Genomic DNA, 19,901 nt, shown 5'->3' on the forward strand with positions numbered 1-19,901 from the left:
ACTTCCGGTGCCACGACCAGTGGCACATCAACATCCGCCAACATCCCCATCAGGAACGAGTTCCAGATGCTGAGCGACGACGAAGAAAATAACAACACCGACGGTAGCAGCACTACCGATGACGACGACGACGATGGACGTGCACGCAAAAAAGTGTCAGCGCCGAAAAAGAATAATTCTCCAACGGAACGAAGACCACCTCCAATTTTTGTTTTGGACACGTTGGCGGACGATGTTGACGAGTTGCTGGAAGGCCTCGGATATTGTCTAAAAATCGGTAAGTCGGCAGTGCAAGTGATCACTCTGAACAGAAAAGATTTCGACCTGGTGCTTGAAGAACTGAAGCGTAGCAACTTCAACTTCTACACATACGACCCAGAGAAGCCCCCTGTTAAGGTCGTCTTGCAGGGTTACCAAGACCGTCCGATCGCCGACCTGAAGCGACACCTCTCGAACGCCGGAATAAAGCCACGGGAGATAAAAGTGCTCTCGCGAAAGACAACAGTCACGGGTACGCATACCCTGTACCTGTTGTACTTCGACCGCGGCACCGTCAAGATCCAAGATCTGCGGCGGACTAAGACGTTGGACGGTTTTTGGGTAAACTGGCGGTTTTACACCAAGAACCCGACGGACGTAGCGCAATGCCACCGTTGCCAGAAATTCGGCCACGGCTCGCGAAACTGCAACCTCCGGCCCCGCTGCGTGAAGTGCGGTGAGTCACACCTCTCGGAGGCGTGCGCACTGCCACGAAAGGCGGACTTGGGGGAAAACGCAGAACAAACTAAGCCGCGCGTAAAGTGCGCGAACTGTGACGGCAACCATACCGGCAATTACCGCGGATGCGTCGCGCGCAAGGCCTACCTCGAGGAGCAGGAAAAGAGGAAGAAGAAAGCAGCAGCGTCCCACTCAACTCAGTGAAATACGAGCGCAGCCATTCCTGCAGCTGGCCAGCGTACGGTTCCAGCGGACAACCCAGCGATCCCTCCTGGATGGGGGCGTTCGTTTGCCAGCGTGGTCGCTGCCGGTAGCGGCGATGCGGCCCAGCAAGGCGTCACCGGGGAAGATCTCTTTACCCTGCCGGAGTTCTTTGCTCTCGCGGGGGAGATGATGACGCGGTTTCGGAGCTGCCGTAACAAGGCGGAGCAATTTCTGGCCCTCGGGGAGCTGATGATCAAGCACATCTATAATTGATTATTTTTGTCTGTGATCTAGTTTTAAGCTTTCTCTCTATCTATCCTTTTTCCATTGCACTTTCTGTAAGTTTTTTGAAAACTTTTTCTTACTCTTGTCTATTCCATAGTTATAAGTAATAATTTTTCGATTGAAATACGATGTAAAACACAGCTGAAAGGAACACCAAAACTCTGTTATGTACCTAAATGAACTCATTGTAACTTGATTATTCACAAATAAAACCGAATTGAATTGAATTGAAAATTTTCTAAATTTTTCAACAATATTAATTGAAAAAAAATAATAACCTGCATTGAACCTGCATTGAAAATTTTAAAAACTTTCATAGAATCATTCAAAGCATGATTGTGATGCATGGCGACATGAAAGTATATCAGAATCTGCATGAAATCTGTCCTCATGCATTTTTTGCGAAACAGGAGTATGACATTTTTGCCCGTTACCGATAATTATCGACATTACCGACGGCTGATTGATTGCATTGAAGAAAAAATCTTAATAGAACGAGGATTGAACCATCATGTTTTTGGTTGTTGATACGACACGCTACCACCGCGCCAAGGACGCTTGATGAATTGTGAGTGACAGAGCACCAACATATTCTTCTCTCTGAAGTGTTGTTCGGGGACGCGCCAGCATTATATGTGTTGATGAGAATTGCAGATAGCTGACATGTTTACACGCAGGCAAAAATGAGCTTTGCTGCAAAAACTGTTATAAAATGTAGCATTTTCTGCAGCTAATCCACTGCACAGTGTTCGGAATGGCAAAATTAAGTAGAATAAATTGATAACTCCTTTTTTTGTCGTCCTAGCCAAATGGTGTCTTCGGACGAGTTGTTGTACTTGATAGAACTATCTTTTGAAGTTATTGACATACAGGGTGACGACCTTCCAGGGTGTCAACCAAAAACTATCTTTGTTGGATGACGTTGTAGGGCTTTGGTGTCTTCGGCAAAGTTGTAGAGGAGAAAATTTTATGAAAGTTTGTCGAAGGCGCCAAATTTGTAGCTCTTAATCTACTCGAGATATACGCCATTTTTGCAAAAATGGTCCAAAAAAGCACTGTTTTGATGATAACTCAAAATGTTTGCATTTTAGCGGCCTACTATGTTCTGAAGAGTTGTTTATAACATAAAATTACACATCTTTGCCGAAGATAGCAAAATGTTTTGAGCCTTTATTGAGGAGTTATAACCATTTTTAAGTGATTTTGAGCCTATTTTCAAGTTGCTATGTTTTCAAAATGGCGCATTTTGGTGCAAAACCGAACAATGCACCTGAAAGTACACACTTTCAACTACATTTCCTGAAAATATCTCCGTGTCTATCGGTGTCTATTTTTAGATATCTCAATTTGAATTTGACGGTTTTTAATCAATTTATTTATAATTTTTAAACAAAATCTTATTGAAAACGTGGTAATAATCGGTGAAGGGTAAATTAATCGATTTTTATGGAAAATACATTGTCTATGCTTAAAATTATGACACACATTCTAAAATTATGAATAAAAACTTGTTTAGCCCAAAAATAATGTAAGTTAAAATTTTAAATAATTGTTCGTATTTAAAATTAAATATTTCCTTTTATATTTGGTCACTTTAGAAAAGTTGTCGTTTTTTTCAATAGACAATGTATTTTCCATAAAAATCGATCAATTTACCCTTCAATTTACCGATTATTACCACGTTTTCAATAAGATTTTGCTTAAAAATTATAAATAAATTGATTAAAAACCGTCAAATTCAAATTGAGATATCTAAAAATAGACACCGATAGACACGGAGATATTTTCAGGAAATGTAGTTGAAAGTGTGTACTTTCAGGTGCATTGTTCGGTTTTGCGCCAAAATGCGCCATTTTGAAAACATAGCAACTTGAAAATAGGCTCAAAATCACTTAAAAATGGTTATAACTCCTCAATAAAGGCTCAAAACATTTTGCTATCTTCGGCAAAGATGTGTAATTTTATGTTATAAACAACTCTTCAGAACATAGTAGGCCGCTAAAATGCAAACATTTTGAGTTATCATCAAAAAAGTGCTTTTTTGGACCATTTTTGCAAAAATGGCGTATATCTCGAGTAGATTAAGAGCTACAAATTTGGCGCCTTCGACAAACTTTCATAAAATTTTCTCCTCTACAACTTTGTCGAAGACACCAAAACCCTACAACGTCATCCAACAAAGATAGTTTTTGGTTGACACCCTGGAAGGTCGTCACCCTGTATGTCAATAACTTCAAAAGATTGCACTTATCAAGTACAACAACTCTTCCGAAGACACCATTTGGCTAGGACGACAAAAAAAGGAGTTATCAATTTATTCCACTTAATTTTGCCATTCCGAACACTGTGCACTGGTGCAGATTTTTTCTTTGGGTGTAATATTGTTGCAAACTTTACATTAAGGTACATAAGTTTTGTAAACAAGAGTATATCCCTCTCATACCTTAGGTAAACTGTTATTTGGGTGAAGGGGATACACTCTTGCTTACAAAACTTATCTATATGGCTGCATATCTAGAGTTTTTTAATAGTTCCTAAAAATCCAAAAATTGCAATTTTTGCTTATTGGGTTTTTTTAGGCAGAAGTGTTCAACAACACCCAAAAAACAATGAAAATTTTGTTTATTGGGCCTTTGAAAAAAACTTTGGATATGTTCATGAAGTTGTGCACCAATATTAGCTCTTAAAAACTCAAAAGGTTTTTTTTATAAAAATATTTAAAATATTCAATGCAGGTTTTAAAAATCTAGATGTTTTTTTAATAATGTCTCTAGATTTTTTCATGTTTGTTTTTATTTTGTCAAAAATTTCATCATTTGGTTCAAAATTCACTCCAAATATTTCCATGTTTTACTCACTTTTTAAGCACATTTTGATTTTGTAATTTATTTCAAACAATTGGGATTCATTCTAATTTATAAAGAATTCAGGAAGTATTCTAGAAAATAAGATGAGATTGTTAAAACCAGGGCTCTGAAGTCGGAGTTGGCAAATTCTGAGAAACCGGAATCGAAGTAGAATAATTTTGGAATGTTTCAATTACATTTTATGTTTATCGTTTTTTTAAGACAACATATTGCATCTTCAGTCTCGAATCATCCCTCTCCGCCCGGCAACAAGTGCTTTTCTCGAGGCCCGGGTAATAACCAGTCAGTTCGATTTGCGAGAAAGGTGCGTGCAGGCAGATCGGGCCTCGGGGCTTCCCCCAAGATGCACTGCCTGGGCGTGTGACTTGACACGCAAAAAACAACCGATCCGATCCTGACCTCTCACGGCGGTTCATGAGTGAGCAATTCTCGTCGTCGTCTGTCGGTGGATGACCACGTGGAGGACCCCCCGAAAAAAAACCATGCGTGACTTGAACGAGGAGGAGCAGCAAAAAAGTGGTCCCTGGGGAAAGTTTAATTGAAAAATTCGGACTTTTGGGGATGACGCTTCATTAGCGTTATTAAGTTGTCGGGTGAGTCCGCGGACCGGGACACGTAAAACGATTATAAATTCTCGACCATGTCTCGTAAATCAAGTTCTGTATCGAGAGAGCGGGAGGAGGTTCTTCCCTGGACTTACCTTAAGTGCTTGTCCAAGGCGGGTGTCGAACTTTGATTGCGCAAGGTATTTTGGGAGGTTAAATTAAGGCCATTTCTTCACTTTTGCATGAGAATTTACAGTTTTGGTTTGTATAAAAGAACCTAACTGACTTTGTCAAACCACCGAGGGTTGGAGAGTTTTTGGAGATGATTTTGAACATTCAATTCAAGTGATTCAAATGAATATCGATCCGAATAAATAAAAACCCAAGTTTTAGTGGTTGTTTAGACCACTTCTGCTCAAAATCTTCCTTATTCATTTCAGATGGCCGCCTCAGCCAATTAAACCAAATATTATTTATGAAAACAAATACCTTTCTCCTTCGTGGTTTGATCTATTTTTGATCATTTTATTACACTTTCAAGTGCGCGCCGCCACTCTTACTAACAAGCGTTGTCGTCATCAGCCTTGTTCCTTCACCCCAAAACAAGAATGTTTCACTTATCCACTTTCTAACCTATCACAGACGAAGAATTCCTAACAAGAATCCACTAAAATGTGTGTACGAGTACATTCTTGTCTATAACCTCCGAAGTTCAGCGCGATTGTTTACGACCCTGTTTAATAATACACTTTCCCTCTCTGTTTACAGACAACGCAGAACAACCGTCGATCTCTCGAAAACCTTGGAAGAACACCCCTCGAATCAATCGCCCCAAACCTCGAAGAATGTTGCCATCCCGTTGCCCCGGTGTCAACGGGACCGAGTGCCTCTACTGTAGTGCGTTTTGGCGGGAAAGTGGCTAAGCCGAAGACCTGGAGCGCGAGCCCAGGACAATGGGTGGCCAACGGCGCGGGACGTTCCTATCGTTCTACCGGAAGCGCGAAAATCAGGTACATCTGGATCAGCATCCGATGATCACCTGAAGAAGCAGCAGTGAGAAGTGTGAAACCCCCCCACTCGTACTAGTGAAGATTATACAGAAAGTGAGAGAGAGTCAGTGTGAGAGTTTTGTGAGTTAATGCTCAGCGGAAGACTTCGACGGAGGGCCCTGGCCCTGCTGGGAGCCCTCCTGCTGGTGATACTGATCTGGCCACCGTGCTGTGCGACGATGCCGAAGCCACTGCCGGCGGTGCTGCCACCAGTGCCCCAGATCGACCTGGAGCCGATCCCGGCGGTGGCCATCGTCGTCCAGAACCAGCACCAGAACAACAAGAGTCGCAAAGTGAGCGACCTGAGTCGCTTCATGAACGTGCTGCTGATGAGGCCGGTTGACAGCGGAGAAAGTGGTCCACGCGCCGAGTCTACGCACGACGACGACAGTCAACGAACGCTAAATTTACCCCGTCGCGAAAATAGCTCCGCCGGCTATCCAATTGAGTCGTCGATCGATAAAAATAAATCAAATGAACAACAAACCGCGACAGCGGTGACCAAGCGGTTAGATAACGCCGTAACCACCTTCGGTGGTAGTGACCCCGCGGTAGAATCTGGGTCGACTTATCAGCCGACGATAACCAACATCTTCAGCATTCTGTCCCAAAGAGCGTCAGCAACAGCTACTACTACACCTAGCAGCGGCGTAGATCTTCAGGTCAATGACCACAACGACGGCGTCGTCGTCACTGCCGTCAATCAATCAGTATTCAATCCCACGTCCAAACCCCCAACCTCCTCCTCCACCACCCCCCGCCGACACCATCCCTTCTTCCCGGTCCTCTCGAGGGCGGAACGCAGTGCCGACGGGCAGCATCACCAGCACCGCCACCAGCATCACTATCAGACCGGTGAGGGAACGCTGGCCGCCACCGGCGGCCGAAGACTTCGCCACCAAAATCACCGAAATGGGACGACCCCAATGACTGGGGGTCCCGATGCTGGCGGTAGCGACACCTCGAATCTAGAACGCAACGAGCGGTCCGCGAATCTGTCGCACATTACCGGTGCGAACCGCAAGATCCAGCTGTACATCAAGAACCGGTACCTGCAGCTGCTGGCCGATGGCACCGTCAACGGGACGCACGATGATCAGAGCGAGTTCAGTGAGTAGACCAAATGCATACTCTGTCCACTTTGATCCTATTTAATGTTTAGATTGCACAATTTAATGGACCGCGAAATGGGATGAAAGGGTGGAAATTGAGTAGGAAAAGGAGAGCTTTATTTGATTACTGGTTAGAAGCGTTAGAAGAATCATCATCGGCCCGGGTTCGATTTCCGCCCATCTCCTCTGGGTGTTCTGTGTTTGTCCCGTTTAGTTAGTAAATTCAGTCTGAAAAGACGGTGTGATGTCTATTATTATTATTAAAATAATGTGTTCGAGGACTTTTGAAGAGCTAATTTTTATACTCTCTAACCTAATCAAATCTCATCTAATGCAACCCTAACGTAGCCATCCTATCGAAAGCATCCTGAAGAATATTGGGGCGATTTCTTCCAACGTCCTTTTTCCCTAAACGATTTCAGGCGGAGTAATTGCACTTTAACGTGCTCGTGCTATCTTGACGTTTGTCGCCTTTTGACATTCTGAAAAAAAAAACGTTTTTAATGTTTGACCTTGTACAATCCAAAATAAGAGCACGCAATTTAAACAATTTTTAAAAATAATATGAAGGGAAAAAATAAAATAAAAAATCAAACAATAACAAACAAGTTTAGTTTTACACTCAAACCCCGATGGTTTGACACCAATTGTTGTCAAAAAAAAAACGAGATTACTTTTTAGTTTGACACCCTTTTTACAAAGAGCTTTCTTTTACAAACAAACATTTTGTTTGATAGTATGTGTAAGTCCTGTGTAAAAAGTGACAGTTTGTAACTTTTCAGTTTGACTAAGTCAAACCAACGGGGTACAAACTAAAAAGTGACTAACTCCGAGTATTGAGTGTACAGAGCGGATTCGTTATTTCGAATTTCACTACTTCGAATGTCTGCTAATTCGAATTCTCGTTAATTCGAACGTATTCGAATTAGAAAACACTCAACCAAAAACCAGTTGTCAAACTGGAGTTGACGTTTCAACCAATTTGTTCGAAAATTTCCGAACACGTGCTTTCAAGCGTTTGACAGCTGTCGGTCGTTCCCATTAACGAATCCGCTCTGTACTGACCGTTCTGAGCATTTTCAACAAACATATTTGGATGAAACTTTGTCCATGCATTCCCTGTGTTGAAAAAAAAAACTATTTTGCATCGTAAATTTTTCTATACAGGTGTCCGTAGAATTTTTCGAGCATATGTACGTAAATATATGAAAATCTGTACCATGAGTTAGGATTTTTTGATTATAATTAGAACTTTTCAGAAAAAATAGTTACACTCTAAAAAATAACCTTTTCTGTGTTTGACTGAACGTGTGTTTTCCAAAATATGTATTTTTTAATTTTCAAAATCCTTCAATATGTTTAATGGGACTATAAAAGATATCTTTTAAGCCATATCGCATGATGGTGCAAAATCTGGTTCCAAAGGTATTAGTTGTGATTGTGATTGTGATTAAATGTGATTTTGAAAAATATCTAAAATTATGTAAAAAAATGTAATTCAAATTTGAAAATGATTTTTTTAACATACACCGCTTTAAGTAATTTTTAGGTTACCATTTACGGAAATTTTACCAATTTTCATTTAAATATGACGGAAAGCCACCTCTAAAAAAATATTTTTGAGCAACTGAGAAGTTTCTGAAAAACAGCCTCTCAAAGAATTCGAATCCATGAAATAGAGCTTTCTAAGTGTCACCTACAAATTAAAAAAAAATTGTAAAATCGCATGCAAAAGCATGCACATCACTTTTATAAGCAAAAGCATGTATTGTACGAGAAAACGTGTACACAAAAAGCATTTACGGAAGAAATAAAGTAGATCTTGCACATCTCAAAAATATCATCAATCTAGTGAGAATCACATTCAGATTACAAAGTCCGCGCCCTTTCTCTCTCGGCTATCTTGACGCTATGAAGTTTTGTGGATAAAAACCGATGTCTTGCTGTAAGTTCCCCATGCGTCCTATAAGGTTAATACAGTATACGATGTACCGGGAAACATATCAGTATACTGGCGATGAACCCAACAATTATAAGATGTTAAAATAGCCGAGATGGACGGGGCGCGGACTTGGTAATCTGAATGTGACTCTTACCAGATTGTTGATATTTTTAAGGTGTGCAATTTTTTTTTCTTCCGTACATGCTTTTCGTGTACACGTTTTCTCATTCAATATTACATGCTTTTACTCACAAAGGTGATGTACATGTGAATACAAAGAGACGAGTTGTTCCTTTTAATTCCGCTATATATTTTTAATATCTTGACAGATACGTATTTCGTCTACTACTTGCAGACTTCATCAGTGTTCTGTTCTCGTTCTGTTCTGTTGTCGAGAACAGAACACTGATGAAGTCAGTGCAAGTAGTAGACGAAATACGTATCTGTCAAGATATTAAAAATATATAGCGGAATTAAAAGGAACAACTCGTCTCTTTGTATTCACAGTAATGCATTCTGCTAAAACGCTCAACCAAACCACAAGTGATGTACATGCTTTTGCATGCGATTTTACCATCGGTTTTTTACTGTGTAATTTTCAATTGACGATATCTCGAAAACAATTGGTTCGAGTTTCAATGTTAAAAAATAAAACTTTTGTGAAATTAAATTAAATTAAATTAAAAAAAATCCAAATTCGACCGTAACTATTTTTCAATATTACTGTGCTCATATATTGTTTTGCTCTCTTTACTAAGCTTGCTGGGTTTCCTATCTAGTTAGGATCTAGACAGAGGCATCGATTTGTCAATATTTGAAAAATTGTGAAGGGAAATCTTTTTTTACATAATATATTTTATTTGAAGAAGAAGTCAGCTAAATATAATTAAAAATTGATTTTCCTGCGTTTTATAATCATTTTAAATAAGTTTGCGTTCATAAAATAATATTTGTAATATTTTATTTAAAATAAATCTATTCAAACAACCGCAAATCGTTTTTTTTTTTCTTCAGAAATGTATTTTCAACTAGACTGAATTTTACGGAAAATTTTATTTTTTTTTAAAATAGAATATGGTTTAGAAAATAAAGAGATTTTATCAAATAAAAAAAGATTATTTTTCATAGACTGTTCATCTAACCTGTCTAGCTAAAAACAATCAAGAGCCTCAACCCTCATGTCAAAACAATGCACCATATTTGGCAAACCCCCTGCTGATCCCCCAATAACAAAACAAAAACACTGACTGACTGCTTGTTCGACCAACTGTCAGTCAGTAAAATAGCCGTCCTGCAACGTGCATTAACTTTGACCGAACGCTCAGCCCGACACCAAACGAGCGTCGCTTGTCAAAAATCTGGAGGCTCGAATTATGACAGCCGCCACACGTATCCAAAAGTATCGCAGCAGCTCCTGAGTGTGAATATTTTTCATGACATTCACGATGTCGTGAAGATGAATTCATGAACAACTTTATTCACGAAGACTTGAACAAAAATGCCTAAAATTCTGACTGTCAAGTTTAAATTGTTGGTATGCCAAACCTCAAATAATGAACTTTTCGTGATTCTGACGTTTTAACCAAAAAATACTAAATTTAGCATCTCTGTCCGTCTCCCTGAACACCAACACCTCCAACGGAATGCACCGGCTTAAACGTCCGCAAGATATATGCGGGCGTGTTTTGGATCTTTCGGAACGCGTGAGAACTTTGACACGACGCGTCGACTTTGGGTCGGCGGCGGCGACTTGTTGACAGCTTAACGGACCACGGGCCATCAATCCGGCGGCGGTACCTCCTCCTCCCGTTCACTTAAAGACCTGCGAGTCCCTTTGATCGATTCGAAACCGGTCATGTTTGACGTCGGATGCTGCTGCATCGGCAGAACTTCCCTTTTTTGGACAGTTCGCGTAGGTTCGGCGCGCGGGTATTGTTGTTTCCGGCAAAAGTAGGTTACTAATGCCGGTTGGAGCTGTTATCTTATCTGGTGGATCTAGTGTTGTGCGCCGAATGCGCTCCAAATTTTTGGGGAAAGCACACAGGTGCCGGCGGGACATTGAACGCGGCACTTGGTTGGTCCAAGCCGCAAGCTGACGCGTTACAAGCTCCTTACATGCAGGTTTACAACTCAATTCCAGAGGTTGGGTGAGAAAAAACATCACCTCTTCATTAGCGAGGTGAAAATTGATTGGACTAACTTTAGTAGCAACGATTTTGGAATTTCGGAGGTATGATTTTCGGACGAGGTTTGAGATAGCTGAACGAAATTATACGTATTAAGCGAAAGTCGTGTCGTTCAGACGTTGTTGTAACACCTCACACATAATACCGTTAAGCATACCGAAAGCTATGTCGACTTAAATATTTGATAAGAAACCTAGAAATCCGGCATCTAGCGACATCTGGAGTTGCAGGTCCAAAGACAACTGTCCATAAATTAATTATCTCCGATTAGCTACCCTCGCTTCGCTGATTACACCCTGTCGGCAAACCTCAACTGTCCCAGTCGATTTGCGGCAATGGTCACTTCTCGATAGTACAAGAAAGAACAAGTTTCCTTACAACACCCTCGGACTCAAGTTCGCACCAGTACGGGCACTCAACGCTGAACAAGCCACTTCAACCAGGGTGAAAACCACACTCAACAAGCCGACATACCAACTCGGGACGACGTGTGTAGGTGCTCAACCCCCTCGCTCCAGATCCCCGGAGGTTCCGGACGACCGCACCACTTGAACGCCGTACTCAACGAGGTTTTCAACCAAGAATAGAGTTTGTTTTCTGTTTTGTTTGAAAACAGTGCAATACGGTCTCGGATCTGGCGCGTCTTCTCTCCGGAGGATCGCGAACATAAACAAACACTTGGTTGCGCAGCAGATCCCGAACCCCGGAGTCGACATACAAAGTGGCCTGCTCCGGCGTAAGCCGAACTATTAATTTGTAGCTCATTCACACTCGTTGCGCGACGAGTCGCGCGCGGTGAGGAGTTCCAATCAAAGCAGGCTAGGAAAATAAACGCTCGCTTCCACCGTCTTCATTCATGATCTGGTGCTGCTGCCGTTTTGCAGAAGCTAATCCAAGCAATCATTGCTTGGCGTGCGATCATGACTCGTCATGGCTTGCTGATTGAGTGGTTCATCTGCGAACCTGCTCACATTAGCCGTCAAAGGTGGACCGGTCCTGGCACTCTTGAGCGAGGAAGAAGTGAACGTGTCAATTATAATAACGATAAATGCGGTGATTGAAATCGATCCGCGATGCGCGGAGGGTTGCGTTGGTGGGAAAGCGATCCAAAGGGCGTTGAAATACGGTCAAAATTGTTTTGTCGACTATGTCGACTGCGGTGTAGATCGTCGGGAAACCTTTGAAATCGTTTAATTCTTTCAGGGTTTGGTGGACTGTGGAGTTAGCTGTCAAAATTCGTATGTCGACTATGTCGACTACTCTGAAAAGCGTCGTAAAAACTTCTAAAATGACCTGCGTCATAATTATAACCACCTTTAGCTTCAAATTGAGTCAATGTGCACTTCGGACGGCCAATCTTAAGTGGGGCTCAACTCGCCAACCGCGGATTATCGCCGTGATTAAGATTTGCGGTATTGCCATCACACATCATCCTTTTTAACGCGTTGACGCGGTTGTTGTGCATTAGAACAGGATTACGACGGATTAAGAGCATAATCACGACCTCTTGAAAGCTTGACGAGCCGGAACGGCGGGTGCATCGACCTGCCGGACCGAAATTTCGGGTCTTGCACTTCCCAGAACCCGCTCCGGCTCGATGATTTATGGCGATTCGATTTTTATCAATTAGTTCTCCTCTCTGGGCTGTCCACCCCAGAGTGCAGCCAAGTTATGAAAGGGAAAACTTTTCAATTCCCGTCGTTCTATTCGAATATGATTTATGTCGAGTTGGCGGGCGCCATAAAATTGGCCGCGCGACCCCGGGACAAAAAAACCTCAATTGAGTCCAACTGTCAAGTGAGCTTTTGGGTGGCTCAACTGGGAATTCAAATCGAGCCGGATGATTTATGGAACTTGGAGACCGATTCTCGGGGACGAGAACTTTCACTGATTTGAGCGGCGATCAAATTTCATAACGTTTCGGATGGAATTTCGTAATCGAATCTTAAGTACTGCCTTCCACCTGATCTGGCTTATCACTCGGCCAAGGTTGCCGACGGCCGACTTGTTGCAGGTGGACCCAACTGGAAACCAGATTTCAAAACGGCACTTTTCTCAGGTTGAACTAGCCGGCTTGGCCCGGAGTCTGGAGGAATTTTGAAAGGCGGAATAAATTGCGCTCTGGACGGCTCAGTGATGTCAGTCTTGACGCTGTCCAGCTGGCCACTATTGCTCAATATCAGCATATCAAATGGTTATGTCGACGTCATAATTAAGATTTATGTAAATTTGTGTGGAGTAGTTGATATAAGACCGACTTTGAAGACATTCGATGTAAACACTGTCTAATACGTTATATCGACTATGTCGACTGGTCTGTTGATCGCCTTAAAAACATTGGATACGTTTCGTTCTCTAAGGTTTCAATACAACTTAATGCTCGGCTGTCAAAATTGTTATGTCGACTATGTCGACTGCTTTTCATGGCTTCGTAAAAACTCATAAATCGTTAATTCTTTCAAGTTTAGATAGGTTGTTAAACTCGGCTTCAACTTTGGTCCAGTTTGACAGATGATAACCTTCCGAATCGTTTGCCTTGCTCCATCAAGGCAAACTACGCAAAAGGTAAGCATCTGTCAAACGCAATTCAGAAGAGATCTTTCCCGCAAGCTTGCTCTGCGTAATTATGCTCGTTCGAGTACTCTCGATAATTGACTCAAATGACATAACCTACAATCGTGCGCTCATCGCTCGAAAAAGTGTCACCACCACCACAACTCTAACCCATAATCGTCTGGCACGGTGCATCAAAACCCTGTGCATGCACCAATACCGCGACACACAAAACCCAATCAGTACTCCACTTGTCTATCAACAAGCGCGTCGTGTGTGAAAAACGAGCTCATACTCGAATTTGAGAGTGTCAGATTGAAAGGAAGAGGAAGAAAAATCGAGAGCGACACTGCAATCTAAGCGAAAAATATGTGCGGCAGGTCAGTTGTGCAGCCGGGCGTCTCAACCCCGAAATGCACTGCTCAGCAGCTATCAGCTGGTGGCAAGGTTGTGTAGGTTAAGGTTGGGAGATTAGGAAAAGAGTGACTTTTTTGGAGTTATTTGAGCAGAGTTGTCGTCAGAGTAAAGACTCTTCCGAAAATATCGTAGAAAAGTCAAGAACAATTCAAAATGACATAAAGTTCCAACCTTATCATACATAACCTTGACTGCAACTCTCATTGTTTCAACAGAGCTCCTCTCTCCTTGCACCTTCACACCTTTGGAGGGGGTGTAAAATTGCAGCGCAGCGCAGCGGCAAAAAATGCATCCATATGCGGAATTTGTTGTCCGAGGTCCGGACCGTCATTTATAGACGCGATATGAATCATGAATAAGCGAGAGACTTTTGCCGGCCGGCCGGCATTTTGGCCGGTTTGTTTGGGTTTTGGCGACGAGTTCATTCACGTTTTCGATATCAATACATTTGTGTTTTTTTTTTCTAACGCGATGAAGAAAATCTCTCACGAATTTTGAAAATATCATCAATGAGTAAACGATATTTTTCACGAGTATCTTTGTTGTTTCCGTGAGCACCATCAATTTTTTTTCTCATTGTTTACAAACATTGGTATGCAGCCCGTTTTACGGCGTCTGACGTTTAACCTGCGAATGTATGAGTGAGATCAAAATTTTCGCTCAGTGAGTGCTCAACACAACTTTTTTAATTTGGTATTTTGCCACAGTTATTATGATCTTTACCTCATATTCTGTGCAATTGAGCATCCCATAACAACATGTTGACCGTGACAAATGTTGGCCTCTGCATATCAACACTCTCAGCAATGTCTCTCTAAACACATTCATGTGGCAACAGTGTTGCAAATGTGAAAGTTTAAGCGTGTGCGTCAAGTTTCGTCTCATGCGTTGAATTCACAGACAATCAGATTAAAGAATTACTTGATTGGGAGCTTTTTTGGGTGTGAATATCTGAATAATAATAAGTTTCAAGTCCAAACAAAATTCAGAAACGTCAAATTTCTTTTGACAGTTTATCCGCTTTTGCGTGGGTGGCGATCTTCCGCAAAACGCTCTCATAAATTTTGGTTTGTTTTCTAATTTTGCGCAAATTGTTTACTTTCCATCTGACGATTGCGCGTGTGTGCGTATTCATGCAGAACACCGGTGCGTCTCGAACGATCATCGACCGTCGGTAGCACTGCAAAACCGCGATGAAAGTGGTCGAAAAATCAACCAAAACAAATCGGCACTTCACCTCTCACTTCCACACAGCCTGTCAGTCGTAGCAGCCGCCAAATCATGAACCAGAAAAGAGCAATTTGAGTGCCGTCACAACACACGACGCAGCAAATTGTTGGCGGGTCGACCCTATTGTCGTTTGACGTTCACAAATCGAGGTGGCACAGTGGAACCCCGCTGGTTTTACACCTTTAAATGTGACATTTTTTAATCGAAATCGTGTTGACTTGATAACAGATGTTTGAGCGCCGTATTACAGAAATGTCAAACCAGCGGGGTTCTACTGTCAAAAAACGCACCACGGCTGCACCAAAAATAGGTTCATTTTGCTCCCACGAATGGCAGAGGAAAAGGTCCTAAACATCTAAATCGGAGCTGTCTGTCAACAAGTTGTCATCTGGTTTAGACACCCGCGTGAAGTGGCTTGCGTTGAGGGGCGTCGTCTAGCAGCGGTTTTTTTTTTCTTTCTTTCTAGAAATGATGAGTTCTCGGGAATTGGAGTCGGGAATGTCGGGCACGCAAATGAAAGTAAATGTTGTAATCAAAGTGGTTGATAAGATGGTTTGATACGTCTGTTTGGGAACCCTCAATTTATTGCATTACATCTTAGAAACAATTAAATTGAGGAAAGCAACAAAGATTCAAAGATTCAAAGATTCAAAGATTCAAAGATTCAAAGATTCAAAGATTCAAAGATTCAAAGATTCAAAGATTCAAAGATTCAAAGATTCAAAGATTCAAAGATTCAAAGATTCAAAGATTCAAAGATTCAAAGATTCAAAGATTCAAAGATTCAAAGATTCAAAGATTCAAAGATTCAAAGATTCAAAGATTCAAAGATTCAAAGATTCAAAGATTCAAAGATTCAAAGATTCAAAGATTCAAAGATTCAAAGATTCAAAGATTCAAAGATTCAAAGATTCAAAGATTCAAAGATTCAAAGATTCAAAGATTCAAAGATTCAAAGATTCAAAGATTCAAAGATTCAAAGATTCAAAGATTCAAAGATTCAAAGATTCAAAGATTCAAAGATTCAAAGATTCAAAGATTCAAAGATTCAAAGATTCAAAGATTCAAAGATTCAAAGATTCAAAGATTCAAAGATTCAAAGATTCAAAGATTCAAAGATTCAAAGATTCAACACCCAAAATTCACAGTCGAGATAATCGTTCTCTCAAAATTTATTGAGGGATCAGTGCCAAAATCGATAGAATAATGGTACCAACTCACACCATCATAACAAATGAGTTCATTCGTTAGTTGAATCAATAAATTTCCAACAAGTGTCATACATCGACTTCTGACCTCTCCTTGGTCACCAAGCTGTGGTGGCCGAGGCAGTTAAGTCATTGGAATGGTATGTCAAAGGTCTCTGGTTTGATTCCCGTAGTCAACACTTTTAGTTTTTTGTTTGACGGATGAACTTTTTTTGCAAATGAACCTCGAGAGAATAGTTCTATCGCCCATCTCGAGCTGTGTTCTCTGTGTCCGTGAATGGTACCACTATTCTCTCGACTCGAGACCATCATTATATCGGACTAGCGCTGCCAGTTTTGGGTGAAAGATTCAAAGATTCAAAGATTCAAAGATTCAAAGATTCAAAGATTCAAAGATTCAAAAATTCAAAGATTCAAAGATTCAAAGATTCAAAGATTCAAAGATTCAAAGATTCAAAGATTCAAAGATTCAAAGATTCAACGATTCAAAGATTCAAAGATTCAAAGATTCAAAGATTCAAAGATTCAAAGATTCAAAGATTCAAAAAAGAAGATAAGAAGATTCGAAGTTTTAATAATTTTAAATTCAAATCAGCACTAAAATTAAACCACTTGTCTGTGATTACCCCCTCTTAATCGCGCCGCTGCAAGAGTTCATAATTGACCGACTAAATCAGTTGCTGACTAACTGTGAGGTTGCAAAATTTGGCAAACAACCCCGTGATTACAGCTGCTCGGCGGCGTTGATTAAACCTGGGTCGGAGAGACTGCAGACAGTTTTCGCCGCACATTCACGTGCGTAGACAGACTCTGTAATTATCAATGAACGCGCAAAAGTGAGTGTCTGATCGAAGAAAAGTTTGCATGTGGGATGGTTTTTTGATAAGGAACAGGAGTTCACTCAGTCTTTTCAAGAAATCATAAGATTATTGTAATTAATTTTATTAGTCCTAATGATTTAATCTTTTCCATTGACCACTGACCTCCTGGTGCGGAGAATTTGTCAATCCCCAGCATCTCTCGCCACGTTGAGCGGTGCCAAATTTAAATCTCGCCAAATCACAGCATGGTGTGATGTTGTCACACCATTAGCCGGTGGTGCTAACCCTCAAAGCTTAAAACCATCGTGACCACGGGAGACAAACAGAAATCGATTAGTCCCCGTTGATTGCATAATATTTTAATGCCCACTTCAGGGAGGAATCACCTTTTGAGAACCCGAAATTGGCAAATATTTGGCTCGAAATCGATCGCGAAAATCGATTACAGCAAAGTGGGTGATAAATTCCCGCCTCTTTAGTGGACTCATTTGTGGAGTTCCCATTAGTGGTCCAGCAATAGCAAAAAAATCCAACTCAGGAAGTCATACTTCACAGGCGGCAACCGACGCAGAACCGTTTAAACAATCATTTGCAATTGTTGGCAAGCTTAAAGCGCTGATCGTCAACGACTTCAGTGACTCTGACTACGCACTCAACATCTTTAACATCTCAATTGACGACTGGTGAGGGCTGAGCTGCGTTGAGCGGTTTAGCGTGATTGGGCCCAAGCTTGCCTGCCGTTCATTGATGGAAAAGATCTTGGCTCAGCAACTTTGATGCACATGTCGTCTACCACCACTTTGGAATGGCATTTGGTGCAGTTCGAAATGATGGTTGGGGTAAAATGGACTCGATGATTGAAAAACAAAATTTCATTTGATTCTAACCTCCTTATGACCTTCATAGATATTAAAATTTTGATTTCAATCCCGATGTATAAAAAAAAACTGTAAAAACCTCGTGCAATGTTGTCACTCTTCACACAAAATGTAGTTCCGATCAGATAGTGCTATCCTGGCATACCCTGCAATTGTGACAACTTGCATAACGAATGATATCGAAAAACTTTTAGCGTAGGATTGTTCTTACACCCAAAACTGGCAGCGCTAGTCCGAGAGAATGATGGTCTCGAGTCGAGAGAATAGTGGTACCATTCACGGACGCAGAGAACACAGCTCGAGATGGGCGATAGAACTATTCTCTCGAGGTTCATTTGCAAAAAAAGTTCATCCGTCAAACAAAAAACCAAAAGTGTCGACGACGGGAATCGAACCAGAGACCTTTGACAAACCAATCCAATGACTTAGCTGCCTCGGCCACCACAGCTTGGTGACCAAGGAGAAGTCAGAAGTCGATGTATGACACTTGTTGGAGATTTATTGATTCAACTAACGAATGAACTCATTTGTTGTGATGGTGTGAGTTGGTACCATTATTCTATCGATTTTGGCACTGAGCCCTCAATAAATTTTGAGAGAACGATTATCTCGACTCTGAATTTTGGGTGTAGATAGTTTAAAATAACATATTCCCAAAATGCGCTAGAATTGAATGATCTCTACCATCACCCTTAGATTGGTCAAATGAAACTAAAATGATGCTCAAACACACAGATTGAATCAAAACAAGTCATCCAACAGTGTTGCATGTTCGAGGGAATCGTATTGACATACTACACACCTAGACTTCTTTTTTAACGAATTCGGTAGTTGAAAAATTGGTAATGTTTAGATCGGTAAACCATCTGTCAAAATGAACAACATTTTACCGAATATCGGTTGTGCGATGAACAATGTGAACTTCATAACCGAATTTCGGTTAGTTTTTACCGAATTCAGTAATTTCCTCAAACGTATCTAAACTTTATACATCTCCCAAAATTACAAGGTTTGGTCTAGAAAAGGTTTAAGCAAAGTTTTCTTAAAATGTCCCTTCACAAACCTTTAAACAGAATTAAGTTTATCTAAGAAAAACCTGAGAAATTGCAAAATCCGTGAAAAATCACTTCAACCAAATCTCATACCCCAAATCAATATTCACACCCGCTTACGGTAGTTCGAACAAAGATTCATATTCAACCCAAAAATATTCAAGTACAGTCATGTCCCGGTTTTGCACGCCTCGGTTTTGCACTGCCCCGGTTATGATTCGTGAAGTTGCGTTAACTGAAGCACAGCGCTTATGGGATTTTGGATATATGGAAGACATTGGCTATAATCCTATGAAAAATGAACCGAACTTAAAAAATATATATAGTGTTTTGGAATCGGGATGATGTCAGCTATCTATTGCAATTATGATTACATGAAAAAAAATCTCAAAAATACGTATTTACCTGTATTTTGAAAATGCAATGTTTCTAAAAAATACTCAAAATTGTTGTTTCTGCTATACGGGTATCAAATGATCGGGATTTTTTTCGAAAGTTATAACACACATTTTTGAAAATACTCAAAATTTAAAAAATACGTATTTTCGGAAAAATACTGAAAAAAAAAGTTTTTTACATTACGGGTATCAAATAATCGGAAATTTTTCATACATTTCGATAGCAATAATATTTTTTGTGTACTCAAAATTTTCACAAAACTACGTATTTTAGGAAAAAAAACTAAAATTTTCAGTTTTTACGATATGGGTATCAAATGATCGGGATTTTTCAAACATTTCCTAAGTTAAAACACATATTTTTTAAAAGACTCAAAATTATCACAAAACTACGTATTTTCGAATAAATACTCAAATTTTCAGTATTTAACAATATG

At 40.7% G+C, this 19,901-nt stretch overlaps 1 protein-coding gene across 3 annotated transcripts in view; it reads left to right on the forward strand.

Annotated features, from left to right (window-relative positions):
• Positions 1–19,901, forward strand: part of LOC120413937 (uncharacterized) — a 159,301-nt gene that overhangs the window by 8,878 nt on the left and 130,522 nt on the right. For all 3 annotated transcript variants that reach the window (XR_005604992.2, XM_039574934.2, XM_039574935.2), the window contains exon 2: positions 5,387–6,777. Coding sequence is in view for 2 of the 3 variants with exons in the window: in XM_039574934.2 (XP_039430868.1) it covers positions 5,757–6,777 (1,021 nt within the window). In the remaining variant the exon portion in view is untranslated. The remainder of the gene's footprint in view (positions 1–5,386; positions 6,778–19,901) is intronic.

This window comes from Culex pipiens, chromosome 3 (assembly GCF_016801865.2).
Source record: "Culex pipiens pallens isolate TS chromosome 3, TS_CPP_V2, whole genome shotgun sequence".
In the NCBI taxonomy this organism is placed as follows: domain Eukaryota; kingdom Metazoa; phylum Arthropoda; class Insecta; order Diptera; family Culicidae; genus Culex; species Culex pipiens.